Genomic DNA, 20,236 nt, shown 5'->3' with positions numbered 1-20,236 from the left:
AAAACGAAAAATCGTACGAGGACCTGATAAAAATATTGTGAAAAGTATAGGGACCTATTAAAACGAAAAAATTGTACAAGGACCTAATTAACATTTTAACTAAAGTATAAGGACCTAAGAATGTGTTTTGCCTATTTTTATTTAATACATTACACACCTCTTTCTTAATATCCGTGTCAAAAAAAATATCTCCACTACTATAAAACGAAGGGAGTAGCCTGGATTTCTGATTTTTGGACAATTTAGTTTAGTCTTGATACATTTTGCATAAAAAGTTGGCATTTCGGATCAATACAGTATTAGAGCATCTCTAAGGGAAAGGGTAAATGGAGAGGAGGTAAATGGATATAACTACCATATTTACCTTTTCTATATAAAAATTTATTCTCTATGGAAAGAGGTATTTGAAGAGGTATTGTACCTTCTTTCATTCTGATAATGTATTTTACCTCTTCTTGATAGAAAAGGTAAAAAGTTAGTTATTTTTGTTTACCTTTACAATTTACCTTCTTTCCTTGGAGTTCATTACTTTTTAAGAAGGTATAATACTTTCTTTCATTATGAGAATGTATCTTTATCTCTTCTTGATAGAAAAGGTAAAAAATTAGTTATTTTTGTTTATCTTTTCAATTTATCTTCCTTCTTTGGAGTTCATTACTTTTTAAGAATGCATAATAATTTTTTTGAGAAAGTAAATGAGAAATATATCTTCTCAATATACCTTTTTTTCCTTGGAGAAACATCTTGAACGAAATCTGAATGCTTACTCCTTTTTTCTAGTCATAAACCTCATTCGAAATATGACTAGTGTAATGTAATTTAATTATTGATACGATGTTGCTCTTCAAATCTGCTTGGAGATTGCATTTATAGAAAGAGTAATTATATACAACTAGGGATATCAACTAAGAGTATAAATTTAATTATTTTTGTTTTTGAGACTATTGTTGAACCGTTTTTAACTTTCGATAAGACAATTGTCGCACTATCTCTTCCTTCTAAAGCCGATGACAATACAATTACACGAGTTTCATTTCATGGACTTGTAATAGTATGATTAAGAATAATGAGCAATTAAGTATGGACAACTAGACTAATATATATGCGACATATATTAAAGGATAGTTAAAGGTAGTCATTTTAAAAGGTACTCCACTAGCATATTCAAAAGCAACAAACACTAGGACATTGTTGCACAAGTTTCTATCGTAGCATCATATTCCAACCTTTATTGTTGTACGAAGTGAAGAAAAAGGTAATTGATTGTTTAATAATTTCAATAAAATAATTATATACTCACTCCGTCCCCTATTAGGAGTCACTCTTTGACCGGGCATAAAATGTAAAGAAAAGTTGATTGAAAAAGTTAGTGGAATGTGAGACCCATTTTTTTATATTGGTTTTATAATAAAATGTGAGTGAATTGAGTTAGTGGAATGTGGGACATACTTACTATTTATGGTAAAAATGAAGTGTGACTCTTAATTGGGGACGGACCGAAATGGAAAAGTGTGACTTTTAATGGGGGACGGAGGGAGTATTGGAGGGAGTATTAAAGCTGAGCTATGCATGAGTAAATCATCTAATTATTATTCCAAATAAACGTGACTCGCGTTGCATAGTGGTTCAGTATTAAACTTTATTTGGACGCAAGCATTTGGATGGGAATTTTTAAATTATAATTGTGGTTCGAAACAAGTAATTTTAAATACTCATATAATTACTCGATCAATTACGATAAGAAACTTCAGTGGGAGTAGTTGATATTCCATTCATTTTTAAATACAGTATATCATTAATGCATTGACTTGAAAGTACGTACATTATTGCGTATGCAAAATATGATTATATATGTTTTTATTTATTTCAAAACACTTTTTATATCACAATTAAAATTTAATATCGATCCTTATTTGTAAATCTGAGACGGACTTGATTGTTACATGTGACACCGAGGCATTTTTAATTAATTAAAGAGGCTAGGAACATTTACAAAACATGTGTTGTGCTAAATATTGTTGCGAATTGCGATAAATAAATTTCATAATCTTTATATCCTCAATTTGTTTTCGAATATAATTTAAGTGTACCCACTTTCTCTCTTATAAAATAATTCATATTTTTTTAGCACATCACATATCAAATTACAATAAATTACATGTAATTTATGAAGATTGAAAAACAATTCCCATATATATATAATATCGTACTATCATCATTCATCACAATATCACATAACAAATCATACTTCATGATAATTAGATGTTCATTTTGTCACACGATAAGCGAGATATTTTTACTAATATTCTTTTATTCCTTTATAACATACATTAAACTTAATTGGGAAAAAAATGTATAAATTTCACAAAAAATCAAAATTTTCTTTTTTCACTCTTTCTTGTGATTTTTGGTTTATTGAAAGCTTTGGTTTCGATTTTCTTTCACAGTTTTTCCGGCGACTCTCATGCCACTAATGGGCTGTGTTCTAGTTGGGCTTTGCTGATTTAGTTATTTGGGCCTCCTTTTCCTTGTATTGGGCCTCATTTTTGTTAAAGGGCTGTATTTATTGAAAAACAATTTGGATGAGGTAGGCTGCTATTTGGGCCATTTTCTCGTATACTACTCCATTCGTTTCTTCATAATTGAGGCGAAACTTTTTGGCACGAAGTTTTAGAAATGAATATTGGTTATGTTAAATAAATAAATAAATAAAAGTAAGAGAAAGAAAAAAGTAGAGAGAATAAAGCGTAAAGTGAATAAAGTAAGAGAGAGTAAAGTAAGAAAGAGAAAAAAATTATCATATATAGAAATGACTCAACTATGAAAAAACTTTCCGAAATTGAAAATGACTCAATTATAAAGGAACGAAGGGAGTAATAATATTGGAGTAATAAAGTATTAATGGAGTATTTGGTTAATATACTATGAAAGTCCAACATAAATGGAACTTCGAACGGTGAGAACATTTTAATTGCATGAATATAATAAATGTAAAATAATAATCAACTAGTGCACTTAATCGTGATTTTTTTTTTATGTCGGATTAGTAATAGTGTTTGTAGATAAGCAAGGGGAGAGAGAATAATGATGGTAAAAGTATAAAAATACACATTAAATAAAAAATATACCAAAAGGATAAAAATGTTATGAAATAATAAATGTCAAGAATAAAGGTCGTGTTTGATATTATTAAAATATTAAGTGGCTAAATTTGTAGTTTTCTCAACTCATTTGATAAAAAAAAAACAAAAGGCTAAACATAAACTTGAAAGCGTGTGATTCTCATGTGTGGGATTCTTACCTTTTGGTGTTGATATGAAAAAGGAAAGGTTTAGTTTAGCCTTTTGAAATTTAGTTTCCTTTTTCTAATGAAAGATTTAGTTTAGCCTTTTTCATATTAAAATCCGTTATATTCACTACGAAAACTACTCCTATTTATTATTGATAGAGGGTATATGGCTTCCCAATAGAAACGGGAGATTAAGACTAACTTTAGATGGGCCATTTCCTTTTTCATATTAACACTTAAATCATCTTTATACAACATGAGAATCACACGCTGTCAAGATTATGATTAGCCTTTTTCATATTAACACCAAAAGGCTAATCAAGTTTTACCTTAATTAGGATACTTATTTTTTTGGACCTTTTCTCTAATTAAAGCTTTCATCCGAAGGAAGATACTAATTTCATACTCCGTTAGTTCCTTATTAATACAGACACTTCTTTTCGGCACGAAGATTAAGAGTGAATGAGAATAAACTAATAGAGATGATGACTCAATTAAAGAATTATTTTTTGCTAACAGAGAAATAACCTAATTATCTTCGAATTTTCTAAAATAGAGAAATGACTCAGTTAACATGGAATTGATGTATTATATACTTCTATAAACTGTCAGAAAACATTTGAGTTACGATGAGTTATATGTTGTATAAAGAAGATTTAGTGTTAATATGAAAATGGAAATGGCCCATCCAAACTTAGTCTTAGTCTTCCGTATCTACTGGGAAGCCATATACCCTCATTCAACACTAAATAGTTTTCGTAGGAATATAATGGGTTTTAATTAAAAAAATAGTATTCCTGTAAAAGAATAAAAAGATAAAAAAAATGGTTGAAATATTGTTAATTGAAAATTAGACACTCCTCATTAGAGGGAGAAACTTATATTATACTATCTGAGAAACTTATATTAAATAGATAGACTAATTTGGTCGTGAATATAAAGGGTTTTAATTGCCCGGTGCAAATTTTAAGAAATTAATTATTCGATTTTGTTAGTAAAAGTGGGGAAAAAAATAGTAGAATAAAGATCCTATTATACTTAATTTTTTATACTTCCTCCGTCCATGAAATATTGTCCAAGTTTGATTCGGCACAGGTTTTAAAAAATGTGAAGAAAAATAAGTTGAAAAATTAGTGGAATGAGTGTCTCACATTTATATAGTACTCCCTCCGTCCCAGAGAAGTTGGCATACTTTGAAAATGACATGGGATTTTAGGAGGTTTTGTTTTGTGTGTTAAATGGAGAGAGAAAATATAATTTTTATATTCATGTGAGAGAGAACTTTTTCCAAAAAGGAAATATGACATCTTTTGTGGGACAAACTAAAAAGGAAAGTGTGCCATCTTTTGTGGGACGGAGGGAGTATTATTTATACAATAGAATGTGAGCGTAAAGAGTTTGTGGAAAGTGGATCCATTTACAAAAATAGAAAAAAAAAACAAATTGGATAACTTTTCACGGACGGACCAAAATGCAAAATTGGACAACATTACACGGACAGATGGAGTAATAATTTCTAGTGAAAATGAGTTAGTGAAGTAATTAACCGACCACTTCAAAATCGTTCGCCCACAGGGGCAGACAGTTGATTCCCGAGGGGCAGAATTGCAAGAATGACCAAAAATCGATTCCCACTACTGCCGTGTAGTTGCAACATCTCTTAGGCACAAATGTGAGGTGTCCTTTTGGCAGGATAACGGGTTACTTCCCTCCCCCTTAGACGGTCGCACCGTACCCTAATTGAACATCCCTCACAATAATATCAAAACGGGATGTGGAGGACCCTTTGGGTTGGATTTTCAACCTTTTTTTGCAAGAATCTATCAAAATCGTTCGTTCTTTGTAAAACCCTAAATTTATTACTAGTAAGTATAATCCAATCCTTTTATATATACATATACACAATCACCCTTACTCAACACCTCCAAATCTCTCACTTCAATCTTCCAAGATGAAGAATTTTACAATAGGTTCTATGTTGATTATCTCCTACCTCCTTGCCACCGCAACCGCCACTGCTGCCGTCCTGGGCCCTTGGGTCCAAACCCTCACCAAGGGGAACAAAAAAATCACAAAGTTCCATTTCTACGTCCACAACCTCGAAGGCGGCCCCAAGGCCAACACCACCGTGTACGTCGTCGCGAACGCCTCCATCACCTCCACTTCCCGCGCCAGCTTCGGGCGCCTCGAGGTCTTCGACGACCGCGTCACGGCCGGGCCAGACATCAACTCCGAGCAAGTCGCCCGTGTTCAGGGCACGGCCGCCAACTCCGACCTCCACGCCACCGCCATTGCCTTGAACACCAACTTTTATATAACGTCGGGAGAGTTCAACCGGAGCACGTTTGGCATGACCGGCCGCCTTCCGTCGACAGAGCCGGTCAGGGAGATGCCGGTGGTCGGAGGCACCGGCGCCTTCCGCCTTGCTCGGGGATATGCCGTTAGTACTGTTTATTCGTTTGATTTCGCGACGGGTAATTCTGTTTTCGAGTATACAATTTATGTCATCACTCCCTCTCACGAGATAGTGTGGACGGGCGCTTGAATGATTCTCTGTCTATCCTGATGATTCGAACTTCTCATATATTGATTGGAGGAGGAGCATATTATCAAACTACATGTTGAATTCGTATTTAACATGTATTTGTTTCATATATTTTGAATATGTAATTTGTTTTAATAAGAATCGTACATCAATATAAGTATATAACTATCAAATTAAAGGTAATTTTACAAGGATTGCAACGAGATCTTAATTACATATGTTTCGACGACGTTCTGCTAATGAAATTTGATAATTTTTATTTCAGTTTTTGTATATGGTTGATAATCAAATTTTTTTTTATCAAGAAATACATCAAAAAATTTTAATATATGCATGTAAAATCTCAATAAAGCTGTGTTGATATTTTCGTATAGTTAATGATATAAAATTTGAGTAGGTATGTCACTCATATGTCAGTATGTGCGGAGGCATGCAAACAATAATAAACTAAGGAATGGTCATGTTAATTAATTGTGGTTTATTAGAAATTTCTACTAATAATTGGTTTAAGTAGATTATAATTTTTAGTCTCTAATTAAAATTTAATTATTCGATAAGGTACAAGTATCTCAATTGGATCCATTAGTCCAAATTTTATACTACGGTTTAATTAGATGTAATGAGAGCTATTTTTAATCAACTGAGATCAGTTTTGTTAGAAGAAAATTTTGGCCCAATTGACCCCTTGCCATATGCTATGCAGTATGCACAGATAACCCATTCACGCGATTTATAATGAACTTTATATGGCCCAATGGAATATTCAAATTTTATAAACATTTTTTATATTGCAATATGCCAATAATCTAGTCCTTCGAGTTCCACTCGATTTTAAAGTAAAACATTTTTTATTTTGTACACAAAATTTTATATAGTGTTGTAATGTTGTTTCAAGGTAAGTAGAGAAAGAATAAAGTAATAAAAAAAAAAGAATAGAGATGGTGATATTTTTATTTTAAGAAGTACTTCCTCCGTCCCATAAAAGTTGAGTCGTATTCCTTTTTAGTCCGTCCCAACAAAGTTGAGTCATTTCCTTTTTTAACAAAAGACAAAACATCTAATCACTCTTACTTTATTCCATCATTTACTTTACTCTCTCTTATCTTTCCTACTTTTTTCATCTCTCCTATTTATTTAATATAAATTCTTAATCTCCGTGCCCAAAAGTTTTGTCTCAACTTTTATGGGACAGAGGGAGTATGTCATTTAGAGTGAGACATCCAAAAAAATGAAAACGTGTCACTTAGAGTGAGACAGAGAGAGTATAAAGTATGCTGACAATTAAAATCAAGTCTATATTTACATACTCTCTCTGTCCCAGAAAGTTTATCCCACTTCCTTTTTTGTATTTGCTTGGTAAAAATAATTATAAATAGTTAAAGTTGAAAAAGAGTAAAGTAAGAGAAAAAATAATGTAGATAAGAAAGACTATTCTCTACATTATTCTTTTTTTACTTTATTTTCTCTTTATATTTACTATAAATTAGTATTATTTTTGTAAAACGAGTGAAAAAAAAAATGAAACAAATTTTCTAGAACGGAGGAAGTATTCCTTAGCAATTAATAGTTTCATTCATCTATTTATTTGTTTGATTTGGCGGTGATGTGCATAAAATTGGATTAAAGATCAAAGTTCGTAACTAGAATTGTGGTTTACGGCCTAAATCAGAATTGTATTTACAGTAACCAATATATGATTACGTTTAGAGATTATTCGAAGTGTAATTTTATATTTATAATAATATTTTTATTTTCAGCTTAAGAAAATATAAAAAAATTAAAGACAAAAAAAAACATACATACATCATTTTAAATCGAAACTCGAACCATCAGTTTGAACTGCCAAAATCCTTGCCGATATAGTTTTGTTTCCGGCAAACCGGAACCCGAAGTTTCGGTCCAAAACATAGTAGTACATGATTTTCAATACAACAATGGTCTTGTTTCGTGTTCACCAATCTAAAATCATGACTCATTTTCATTTCTTATACACAAAGCCAAAAAAAAATTACTCATCACTAACAAACCGTAACAAACAAACAACCATTTCAATATTCCACAATATTTACCTGAAAAGGCAGAAAATTAACCGCACTGTATATTATTTTTATTAAGAGGAAAACATAAAGACCACCGCAGTGAAAAACGGAAAGAAGGAGCAATTTCACCCGCGCCACAGAATCTCCGGTTCTTATTTAGGGGTACAGAATCTCCATCAGAATCTCAATAAAGAAGAATAAAATCGCCGCCGAAGATGACCGGACCCGGCCTCTTCTCCGACTTCGGCAGCAAAGCTAAAGGTCTCCCTCTCTCTCTCACTCATTTTTGCGTATATACATACACGTGTGCTGAGACACGCATCGTATGCTGCAGAAATTTTGTTTAAGGACTACAGCGATGATCAGAAGCTGATTATTTCTAGCCAGAGTGATACCGGATTGGTAAGCTACGGCAGACGAATGAATATTTTGTTTGTGTTTCTCGTTTGTAATCGAATGCTCTGTTTTCGGTGATGTAGTTTTTCAGTAATTGTGAAATCCGAGTTATGAGTTCTGAATAGATTTATTTTGATTGTTTTTTTTTTCTGATTATTGTTATCATTTACTGTTTGTTACTCATAAAGGTGTGTATGCGTGATAATTTCGTGTGTGTTTGGTGTACTGAATATGGTTCTGATCAAGCATTCATTGATTTCACTAAGTTTTATCTAATTTTTCTAGGAAATTATCACTAATTGTTCTCATTATGAAGTGGAGGCATTTGGTTTGCTGATTATTTAGTTGACGGCTCATGTGTGAACTTGAGCAGCTGAGCATTTGTTTAGATATGTGTGATAGGTTGATAAGTTCCAAACATGTGAAAATTTGAATTTTGGAGTAATTATTGTTGAATTGAGTTGCTATTTGACTGGCGTTGCAACAATAAGAAATCAAATGTGAAACTTCATGACTTAGAATTGTAATTTGGTTCGACGTATATGTGAAACACCGGCATGTGTAATCAATTCGTATCGTGTTTATCATCTTCTATGAGTAGCAGTCTCACTTCGCATCGAGTAATTTACTTATTGTTAATAAGAGAATCTTTCTCTTTCCAAAAAAGTTGCCAGAGTTGCTGCATTTTTTCAATTTGAGTTATTTTCCTCCGTGATTATATTCACCTCGATTTGCATTTAATCTGATCCTTATCATAGTCGAAACGAATTGGGATAATGTTATTTGCTTACATGTGCTGTCGAACAAATTCCGAACACTATTTTAAGTGTTGGAGACAAAACTTCCTTAAGAGAAAATAGTGTTGATGAACCTTGCTTTATAACTTTATTTGAAGCTATGCTTCTCTCTCTATACGGTCATCTCTACATTCTATACTGTGAAGCTCTATTGCTTTTCTGTACTGATTTTTCCATGCAAACCTAAAAAGATCTTTGTATTAATAGTTTTTTTTGTATAATTGTTGCTTCTGTATGACATAACTGTCATTTTATTTATTTGAAATCAATTTCCAGGCCATAGGTTCGACTCTAGCAAAAAAGGGTGGACTCTCCAGCGGAGATGTTTCTGCAAAATTCGCATTTAGAAATGGTGCCATTGATGTCAAGTTTGACACCGAATCAAATGTGTGTTCCTTTCTGTATTCCCACACTAGTTGCATAACTTGTTATTTCCCTTTATATAGCATGCATTCATTTTTATATAACCTCGTGTATGTAGATATCGACAACCCTTGTTGTGACCAATATCTTCCCATCATCTAGGACCATTGCCTCATGCAAATTTCCAGATTATAACTCTGGCAAGGTACTAATGCTATTTAAAACTATGATAACTTGTGGATTTTACCATCCATTTATTTGCTAATGGGTGATACACTTTTGGGCTTTGCAGATTGAAGTTCAATATTTACACAATCATGCAAGTTTAAGTACAGCTGTTGGTCTCAACAAGTCTCCTGCTATTGATGTTTCAGCTACTATAGGTACCCCTAGTGTAGCCTTTGGTACAGAAGCAAGTTATATTGTTTCTTCTGGAAATTTCGCTAAGTACAATGCCGGATTCAGCTTGAAGACACCCAATGCTGTTGTTTCTGCTATTCTGTAAGCTTCTTACTCTGATGTAGTTAAGGCCATTTTGCTTATAAATGAATTTGATTTTTAATGTCAAGTTCTGAAAAAACTGATAGCCCATTTCATAAAAATGAACTTTAGAATGGCAATGATATTTTGGTTGTACTTTTTGGCCAGTTATTTGTATGGAGATAAATTGTGTATTAGAATAAAAAGATATACAGCATACTGCCATATTGAGATTTTGTTATGTAGAAACCTGCCACTTCAAGTTTTTGATGCTTTATCGTTAGGAAGAAATCGATTCAGCTCTATTTTGATTTCAACTTAGCACCATTTTAGTGAAGCAGAAGTTGGTTTGAGTTATTTTCTAACAAAATTGCCTATGTGGCTTAGTCCTCTACGATCTTGTCATTTGCCTTGCCCAGTTTTGAATTTTCGCAATCATCAGTGCTGAGTTTTTGTGTGTTTTATGCCTGCGGTGCACTTTGGTTAGTCTTAAATTTATGCAGGTGATCAATAATCCACTGGGATTTGTATCTTATAAATGACTGCTTGAATGGCACATCTCTTATTTCTTGCTACCTCCAGGTTTGACAAAGGAGATGCAGTAAGGGTGTCGTACTTGCGCCATCTGGACCAGCTGAACAAAGGGGCTGCCGTGGGCGAGATTGCCAGAAAATTCTCTACGAACGAGAACACGTTAACAGTAGGATGCTCTTATGAAGTCGATCCACACACAACTGTGAAGGCAAAACTCAACAACCACGGCCATCTTGCTGCCCTCGCCCAGCATGAACTGAAACCCAAATCTCTCCTCACCCTTTCTGGCAGTTTCGACACCTTGGCCATGGAAAAAACTCCGAGGTTTGGCTTGACACTCTCTCTCAAGCCCTAAACAGTACATCATGCTTGTCTACTTATACAAGATCACCCCAGCAATACCTTAGTTTTTATATAGTTAGATTTTCAATTCAGAACTCAATTCTTTCCTGTACATTATTCTGTAAATTTAAAACAAATATGTTGAGTTACTGATATAATACATGTATATATCTCATACCAAATATCCATATACTCGAATCTATAACATAGAAACAAAATTGAAGAGTTTTTATACAGAGGCATAGAGCTGAGGTGTGAAGGAGAACCACCTGAATCCACAGCTCCATTTGTCAGGCAAAGAAGGGCACTTAGGCAGCCAATGCCAGGTTCTTCTAGAAACTTTGTAGTATAATATCTCAGGCCATGTGTAGCAGCACACACAGAGTAAACCTTGATGCCAGAAACAGTAGACATGCTCATAATTATGGTAGCAAACAGATAGAAATTTCCTGCACACCATTTCTGGCATTGTTTCCACCTCCACCCACCCCTCCCCCAGCTCCCACAGCTTAATGCTCCTCGAGATCCCGCTCGCCCCGACCCCACCAACCAGGTACAGCTTCCGGTCCCCGTCCCCAGCCAGCCGCGCGAACGCAAGCCCATCGGGAAGATCAATAAGCGGCCTCTCCCACTCGCCGCTCTCCAGCCGGAAGCTCACAATGTGGAAAGGCTCGGGGGTCGTGAAGAGAATCCCCCCGCTGTAGAGGACGCCCTTCTGGTGGTGGTTCTCGTTGATGATCGAGGCTGGCTCGGGGCCAGGGAAACGCGCCCATGAGCTGGAGGAGGAGGAGTAGACGAGGGCGTGGTGGAATGATCCGGTGGTGGAGAGCATGAAGAGCTTGTATCCGTCGGTGGCGGAGGAGGGGGAGGAAGGTACTAGGGTGGGGAGGTCGAAGGAGAAGGGGAAGGTGGGGAACTTGATGCGGCGGAGGGAGCGGGTGAGGAGGTTGCAGACGAGGAAGGAGGAGGCAGAGGGGAGGGAGAAGCAGAGGAGTCCGTGGGAGGAGGAGAGGAGGAGGGAGTAGGGGGGCATGGGGGGGGGAAGGAGAGGGGGAGGGAGCACCAGGTGTTGAGGGTGGTGTTGAAGATGGGGGAGGAGTGGTGGAAGTGGGGGTGGGAGAGGAGGAGGAGGGAGGAGAAGGGCGGCGGTGAGTGGGGGAGGGAGTGGCGGGAGATGAAGTAAGGGGTGAAGGGGAGGGAGTTGAAGTGTTTGCAGGTTGATCGGAGGGCGAGGAAGGTTTTGAGAGGGAGGAGGGAGAGGACGTGTTCGAGGAGATGATCGGGAAGCTTGCTCCATATCCGACCATCCATATCCATGGTTGTCATCGCCACCGCCACCTCTCTTGCTTAGGAGTCAGTCAATCTCCATGTTATGTTCTAGAGAGAAAGATGGAGTTTTTATTTGGGAAATTAGAAGAGATTGATGAAAACCATGCTGTGGTATGAAAACAGGGGAGATTTTGTTGACTAGCAGAGGTGATGACAACTATGTTATGGTATGAAAACTGGTGAGTTTTGGTTGACTATCACAGATAGAGAGAAATAGGCTATTTTGTTATCCTTATCAGTTATCATCATATAGATTAGGCTTAGTTTAATAATTGTAGTAACTAGTTAGTTTGCTTTTAATGACTGATAAATTAAAGCAGCCAGAACTCACAACCACCAACATAGTTCGTTAATTTAGTTCAAGTTAGGACTGTGGAGTATTCAAATATTTTTCAATTTATTAGCAATTATATGACGTGTGATATCAGCTAGCCAGCAAATGTTCATTATAGAGAAAGTAAAAAAAAGGAACTAAATAAGGCTTTACTATGTCACAATTATTAATGGTGTATAGGGTAAATTAAAAACAATAATTCACATAAAAGCAAGGATCACAAATGGTTGTTTATTATTCTACTGTATTTTAGGTTTTGCAGTACCGTTAGAGATGGTCTACGAGTCGTTTCTCCCATCTTCAAAGGATTTATATAAGACCGAAATCTCCTATGGGCTTGTTCTCACGGTGCACACATACCCTCTTCTTCTTCACCGCCACCACCACCACCACCACCACCTCTCCGGCTGGGTTAAACTTAGATCCGGATCGGGTTTGACCCACGTTTACTGTGCGCAGACATATATAATAAAAATAACTAGGAGTTTAAGTTGAATAGTATATTGGAAGGCGTGGTCGTACATTTGACGTCTACATAATTAATATAGTTGCAACTTGGATATGTATTGATTACTCTCGAATGGATTTTTTCCACTTTGCTTAAAGGCTATGTATCATCTTCGTCAAAAAATGAAAATTTTGACCATAAGAATAGTTGGAAACAAATGCTATAAAAATGATTGGTTGATAAAATCGGTGGGATGATCGTTATGTAATCTTTTTTACTATATCTTCCATCTTATTCCTCTTCTATTATTTTATGCATATGAAATACAGCAAAATAAAATTTAGTTTATTTTATTTGGAAGACCGCTTGTCCTGGTTGGAAATGAAAATGTGGAAAGTTTGAATAAGTAAGCAAATTAAATTATTTTGGCTGACTTTAGTGCGTAAAATGCAGGACATTTTTTCTCTCATGTTATAATCATTCGAATTTCAAGAAAAAATGTCCAATTGTGATTGATTCAATTTTTTTTCTGAAATTGAGAGAGTGTGACATATTTATTAGGATTCATGTGTGAAAATAATATGACAATCTTGACAATAAAGGAAAGCTAAGTGATACATATTATTATTTTTTTAATTAGAAAGGGTATCCACGGTGGTCCAGTGACTATCCCTCGTGCCGACATATGTGACTATCTCTCGTGCTGATTTGTAGGCACCTCAATGGATGTGATAGCTGGCCCACAATACCTTAATAGGTGGGACAGCTGGCCCACGGATTTAAAACTGCTCCATATTCAAAGGCAGGAATCGATTCTCTGACCATTTAATTAAGGATGGACGAGTCCCATGCCACTCGACCACATCCTTGAGTTTAGGTTATACATATTATGTGTGAAGAAAACAGTGAATTTTCCTTTTGGGGCCAATCTTAGGAAATACTAGCCCATGATGCAAATACGTGGCATTAACAAGAAAAAATGGTGTGGTCGCGTGGATACTAAGAAAGAGGAATTTTGACACTACTAATAATTGAAATCAAACCAAATTTGAAAAATGAAGAAAAAATAATCATATGCTCCTAATCTTATGTTTTATCTCTTCGTTATGTATCATAACGAACGTTGCACACCACGTGATGTGACGTGTCAATTGTCAATTTGTTACTAGTATTTACTTAGGTGATTAAAATTATAAACGACACACCAATAAATTTTAAACTAAACTCAAGGACAGCCCTAACTACTGTAGCCTATGCTATGATATAACAATTTCATAAATCAATAAATTATAGCAACAAAATGTAGAATATATCCCTGTAAAGTTTTTATCAACGCTTTTATTTGATTTGTAGTACTAGATTCTACCAACCTATACTTAAATCAGCGTGCATTCACCACAAATGTATTATGAATCATTTTTCTTATGGGATAAAAGACTAAAAACACAAAAGATACTGAACATTAAAAGTACAACGTTTAATCCAACCAAAATAATTAAAAACGAATAATAAAATTACCAACACATCAATATTTAAACAAGCCAAAATATGTGTTACTAAAATTTTACTTGAATCTTTTGTCCCTCTACCTTTAATTTGTTAGTGGTTTGAATCAGAACTAGACTACGAAGAAAATTATGGCCACAATTATTGGTGATAGATGCAACAATTACTATAGAAGGGTACATTAAACTAGTCTAATTCAATAAACACTAGCAAACCACATTGTTACAGCATTGTTCTCATTGAATGGTCTAAGGTCAGACATTAAATAGTTCACATAATTGATGGAAATAATTGTAAATAATCGAAGTATGATAAGGATGGGAGAAGAAGGTGAATCAAGTCGAACGAATTAGTAGCATCGATGAGCAAATGAATACCAAGGAAGGTCATTGTATCAACCCGAGTGATTATTTGAAAAAAATTGGAGATTTGAGAGTGATGGAGGAAGAGATAGTGAACAAGGAAGAACTAAAGAAGGTCAAGAAATTGATCGTGAATGTAAAATATGAATGATTTAATGTCACAGTTAGCCTAATACTGCATATTTATAATAGAGTCGTATTGCCACTAGATATGTTTTTCTGCCACAAAAGTTCCGATTAACAAAGAGCAAATCACCCATGATTTCTCTTACCTTATTCACGTAGTGTGATTTATTCTAAATATTTGACTCGATTGACCTTGATAGCTCAGTGTCATTTAGGCTCATATGTCTCAAGATACGATTGGTTCAGCTCATCTATAACGGATCTAGGGGGTAGGAGGGGGCAACCCACTACCATGGACCAGGACGTGAATTTTCCATTCTCGCCCATCCGATTGCTTCTGACATCGCCTCTCCCCCCTCTGTTAACTCCGATAAATTTTATATTTCGCTCCATCCGTTTTAAGATCCTAGATCCACCATTGTCTACAATCATTTATGTTGTTGAAGACACACAATGTAAAGACCACTTTGCTGTTACAATTTATAATACTATTTCATTAATTTATCTGTTTAAGAACAAAGTGAAAAAATTGTAAAGAAACTATTTTCGCCTAATTTTCACCTAATTTTTTAATTAAACACATTTAGAACAAAGTTTGAAAATTTGTTACACCTAATCTTCACCTAATTTTCTAATTAAACACTTGAATTTTAATATTAACGATTGAAATAAAAAATATCACAAAAAGCAATAACTAAGTTACTAAGCCACCAAATCAAAATATTAATTTGGATTTGAATTTTAGGATCAGTTCTTCAAAATCTAATATTGGATTCTGTTTAGATTGGTCTTTCTAAAATCCAAAAATAGCTAAAACAATAAATTATGCTTAACATACAAAAATTTCTAACTTTGTACATAGGCCCAAAAGAATCAGCCCAACTCAACCCAAACTATGAAGGCCCAAATAAACTGAACTAAAACCCTAGCTTTCCCAATCCTATAATTCTCTAGGCTTCGTTTCCCATCTCACTGCAGCGGCTACAACCATGGGTAAATATCTCCGCCGCCCCGCCGCCGGCGTTGAATTCCATTCACCGGCTCCTATTTTCTGACCGTGTTGTCTCGCATTCTACAGGTGCATACACTTATGTGTCGGAGCTATGGAAGAAGAAGCAATCCGATGTGATGCGATTCCTGCTTAGGGTTCGCTGCTGGGAGTATCGCCAGCTTCCCGCTGTTGTTCGCGTTACTCGCCCCACCCGCCCCGACAAGGCGCGCCGCCTCGGATACAAGGCCAAGCAGGTACATTTTCGCTCTTAGCCGTAGGAATTGTTTTGTGCTGACTGTTTGAAATTGGAAATGTCGTGCTATTGATGCGTAGGTTAGGTTTATTAATTGATCGATTTTGTTTGTTACCTGAGTGATTTTTGTTAACGAATTGAGGAAATGAGTTTTTTATATGATTAATTTAGGGTTGTTGCATCATTTTCGTGTGCATTGCTGCTCCTGGTGATAGGTTACTGTTTAGATTTTTAGGTTACAGTTTGGTTGATTTGGTTATGTTATTTGATTGTGTGATAAATCTGCTCTTCTACTAAATGATTTTTTTCGATAGAAAGTTACTCAAGTGTTTGCTTGTTTTTTTGTGTACATTTGATGCGGTTGTGATAATTTATGATGTTTGCTAAAGGAAGCTATGCATTTTGCTAGCAAGTTGATCGTTTTGAAAATTTTGCAAGACGAGGCCCTACATGTACAAGACGTTTGTGTGTTTGTATGCCATTGCAAAGAACAGAACTTTTAAAACAGATTAGCTAACATTTAGGCGATACACACTATGGTTCATTTTCTAGAACCGAGATAGTTGCTTTTCGAGGTTAACAAACATTTAGTATTCTTCCCATCATCATAGTTGAAATGCCATTTCATTTGTAATATATATTGCTTTTATAGAATGTAAATGTATTACGTACTTCTTTTGTAATATAGATTTCGAAACAATGTATGATGTGCTTTTGATTGAGCTTCCTGAGAAGTTGAAATAATCCGTCTCCTCACCTAAAATTATTGGAATTCGTTGAGAGTCAGAGTTATTCTTAGATTGTCTCCTGTTAGTTTGAACCTATATTGAATTTCTTCACTAGTTCATTTATTTTAATTAAGTTACCTTCCATTTTTATGGTGTTATGATTGATCATTGAATACTCTCTCATAGGGATATGTGATCTACCGAGTTCGTATTAGAAGAGGTGGAAGGAAGAGGCCAGTCTCCAAGGGTATTGTGTACGGAAAGCCCACTAACCAGGGAGTCACCCAGCTCAAGTTCCAACGTAGCAAGAGATCAGTTGCTGAGGAACGTGCTGGACGGAAACTAGGTGGCCTTAGGGTCCTGAGTTCTTACTGGATCAATGAGGTTTGCATATACTTCGTATCTCTCTTTTATTCCTTTTGTTTCTTAGAAATCTCACTGAGTTTTTCATGTCGTTGCAGGACTCAACCTACAAGTACTTCGAAGTAATCTTGATTGACCCAGCTCACACTACCATCCGCAACGACCCAAGGATCAACTGGATCGTTAACCCGGTCCACAAACATAGAGAGCTACGAGGACTTACCTCTGCTGGAAAGAAGTACAGGGGTCTCAGAGGCAGGGGTCACTTGCACCACAAGGCACGCCCATCAAGGAGGGCCACATGGAAGAGAAACCAGACCCTATCCCTCCGTCGTTACCGTTGATCGTGAAGCCCTTTCGTTTCAGTCAAAAAAGTTGTCTGGTAACTATTTTACTAGGAGTTTTTGGACATTCTCGAAGAAGTTTTGTGCTATTCTGTTGAAACATGATTTGGTTGTTAAATTTTATATTTGAAACATACATCTTCAATCTGACAGTTTAAAATCCAGAAATTTGTTTTGGATATGCTTTTGCTGTTTTAACTTTTATGGAGTAGTAAGAGTTTTTTAAAGTAGATGTGTTATTTAACTTTTGTTCTTTTATTACTCTTTGTAATTTAACCTTTATAAGCTCCAATAGTCTATTCGACACTCGACAAAATCCTACTTGGTGATTCATTAGTTGGAGAGTTTTGCTCTCATTAATAATTTAATAATGATTACTTTATCAGAATTTCATGCGTAGTGGAAATATTAAGGCTATCAACCTATCATCCGAAGTGCCAATTTTATTTCAAGATATTTGAACTGAAAAGTTGACGACACCTTCTTCCCTAACTCAGACCTGCGGCTTCGTGCGGCGGTAAAAAATAATTTCCGGCGCCCTTTCGCAGGGTCGGCGGAATCAAGGGTTCTGCTGTGATAATTCGATATGTGGGCAAAATAATATTTCTATTAATTAAGAGTGTGTGAACAAAAATATCCCATTTGTATAGACTAAGGACCCTAGAAGCTTATAATACGAAAATAATATTTCTATTAATTAAGAGTGTGTGAACAAAAATATCCCATTTGTATAGACTAAGGACCCTAGAAGCTTATAATACGCTCGACTCAAACATAATAAAAATAACCAAAATAATAATATCCAAAAATAAAGAAATAACCATAAAATAACTTGCTAACTAAGAGCATCTCCAATGGTCTGCTAGCGACCGGCTAGCCGATTCGTCGCGCTGGCCAATCGGCTAGCCGAACTATTGGAGTTGGCCATCGAAAAATCGGCCAAACTTTCGGCGTGGGCTGACCGGTCGCTCGATGCTGGCCGATGCGCTGGCCGGCATTGTGGCGTGCCGATCGGCCAGCGCCGATTTTTGATTTTTGATTTTTTTTAAATCTTATATAAACGCGATTTTCTCTCTCTCTAAATTTCTGTATAAGAGCAACATCTAACGATGGTCAACAACAACTAGGCCCAATACAAAATTAAGACCCCCGTTCGGCTAGCGGCAAACTATAACGATTCAAGGCATACTAACATTTTTTAATGTATTTTTTTAATAAATTAGTGAGGAGTAGAGTGGGGCGGTGGCTCGTGTGTGGAAGCCCGGATTTTTTTTATTATGTAATTTTTTTAATTTTTAGTTAATGTACTTTTTTTTATAAATAAAATTAATGAATTTTTCCCGTATATGTGTCGTAAATTTAATTCCGTATTTTGTGTTTAATTCAGTAAATTTAGTTATTTTTTGAATTATTTTTATTGCGGTTGGCGTACCATTTGGAGATGCTCTAATAACTCATTTGGAGACGAAATCGCCGAGCCTCTCCGGCGGACGCTCGATCCTCCTTGGCTTCGAGCTCGCGATAGACGCGTCCTTCACCGCACCGTTATTCTCCCTCTGCTTACGCCTGGTTCACCGTCAATGGAAGGTTGTGGTTGTGGTTGTGGGACCGTATCAAACTCCTAGTGAATAAATATAAAAAGTAAAACTCATAATTATAATCACTTGCATATATAGAAATGAGATTGACATTACCTTTATTGTATCGATCTTGTTATTCTGATTTTATCTATTCTTAAAGAAATTTTTAACTAAAAAGCTACTGCAACAATACACCAATCGGCAATCATTAAGAAATCAACCAACTAAAATAAATATGCTTCGAACCAAAGGGTATGGTCGAGTGGCATGGGACTCGTCCATCCTTAATCAAATGATCAGGGGATTGATCCCTGCATTTGGATATGGAGCAGCTTTAAATCTTTGGACCAATTGTCTCACCCATTGAGGTGTCTACTAATCAGGACGGTGAATAGTCACTGGACCCGCCGGTGGATACCCCTTGGTAATTAAAAAAAATAAATAAAAATGCTACACATATTATTCCTCTCCTCAAATATGGAGTAACATTTATTTCAAGAATTCATTTTATGGTTAGAAAAAACTTCGTGTTTATAGTGGGACTGTTCAGGAAAATAAATTCAATTTAAAGAAAATTGGACCACACCTTGCAGCAATTATGTGAAATAAAAAGCATAATAGTACCCCTTAGTTTTTGAATTTGGAACTATATGTTCTTGAGTGCCGTGCCTGCTTTTTGACACATTATGAAATGGACAATTAGATAGAACATAGAACTAACAATATTTTGAATTCTATAATGTAGAGTAGTCAAAGAAATAATGGTATTCAATTATGCAAATATCTCAAAGAAGATACGATTAAATATTAAACGCTACTAGTTTAAATTCTCAAGATCCAACAGTTTCATTTGACTTATCAATTAACTGATTGGGTACCATTGGCATAATAGATTTTCATGTGGTATTAATCTTATCATTAACTGAAAATCAAGAAATAGTACTACTATCATTTAAGTTTATGATTGCTATGAAATTTATATTGTTGACCATTTATTTGTTACTCATTATGCTGTTGCAAATAAAAGTTGAGAAATAGTACACACTACTATACTCTTTACAATTAGGGTAATTTTTTTTTAAAAAAA

At 35.4% G+C, this 20,236-nt stretch overlaps 4 protein-coding genes across 4 annotated transcripts; 3 read left to right on the top strand and 1 right to left on the bottom strand.

Annotated features, from left to right (window-relative positions):
• Positions 1 to 5,240: 5,240 nt before the first annotated feature.
• On the top strand, positions 5,241 to 5,834 carry LOC125199659 (dirigent protein 21-like). Its single transcript, XM_048097606.1, has one exon. The coding sequence runs from the start codon at positions 5,241 to 5,243 to the stop codon at positions 5,832 to 5,834; it is 594 nt and encodes a 197-aa protein (XP_047953563.1).
• A 2,073-nt stretch (positions 5,835 to 7,907) lies between these two features.
• On the top strand, positions 7,908 to 10,799 carry LOC125202238 (mitochondrial outer membrane protein porin 2-like). Its single transcript, XM_048100600.1, has 6 exons — positions 7,908 to 8,134; positions 8,208 to 8,275; positions 9,343 to 9,453; positions 9,548 to 9,634; positions 9,722 to 9,930; positions 10,492 to 10,799. Exons 1-6 carry the CDS (start codon positions 8,089 to 8,091, stop codon positions 10,796 to 10,798), a joined length of 828 nt encoding a protein of 275 aa, XP_047956557.1. The 5' UTR covers positions 7,908 to 8,088; the 3' UTR covers position 10,799.
• A 127-nt stretch (positions 10,800 to 10,926) lies between these two features.
• On the bottom strand, positions 10,927 to 12,292 carry LOC125202236 (F-box/kelch-repeat protein At5g43190). The gene is given in 2 exon segments (XM_048100599.1): positions 10,927 to 11,820; positions 11,823 to 12,292. Coding segments are annotated over 2 exon segments (1,095 nt in total). The 5' UTR covers positions 12,112 to 12,292; the 3' UTR covers positions 10,927 to 11,014.
• A 3,476-nt stretch (positions 12,293 to 15,768) lies between these two features.
• On the top strand, positions 15,769 to 17,750 carry LOC125202413 (60S ribosomal protein L15-like). The gene is made up of 4 exons (XM_048100806.1): positions 15,769 to 15,883; positions 15,969 to 16,135; positions 17,049 to 17,246; positions 17,324 to 17,750. The coding sequence occupies exons 1-4, from the start codon at positions 15,880 to 15,882 to the stop codon at positions 17,567 to 17,569; spliced, it is 615 nt and encodes a 204-aa protein (XP_047956763.1). The 5' UTR covers positions 15,769 to 15,879; the 3' UTR covers positions 17,570 to 17,750.
• The last annotated feature ends 2,486 nt before the right edge of the window (positions 17,751 to 20,236 follow it).

Source organism: Salvia hispanica, chromosome 1, assembly GCF_023119035.1.
Source record: "Salvia hispanica cultivar TCC Black 2014 chromosome 1, UniMelb_Shisp_WGS_1.0, whole genome shotgun sequence".
NCBI lineage: Eukaryota > Viridiplantae > Streptophyta > Magnoliopsida > Lamiales > Lamiaceae > Salvia > Salvia hispanica.
The sequence above is the reverse complement of the archived record's forward strand: the minus strand, read 5'-3'. Positions and strand labels throughout refer to the sequence as shown.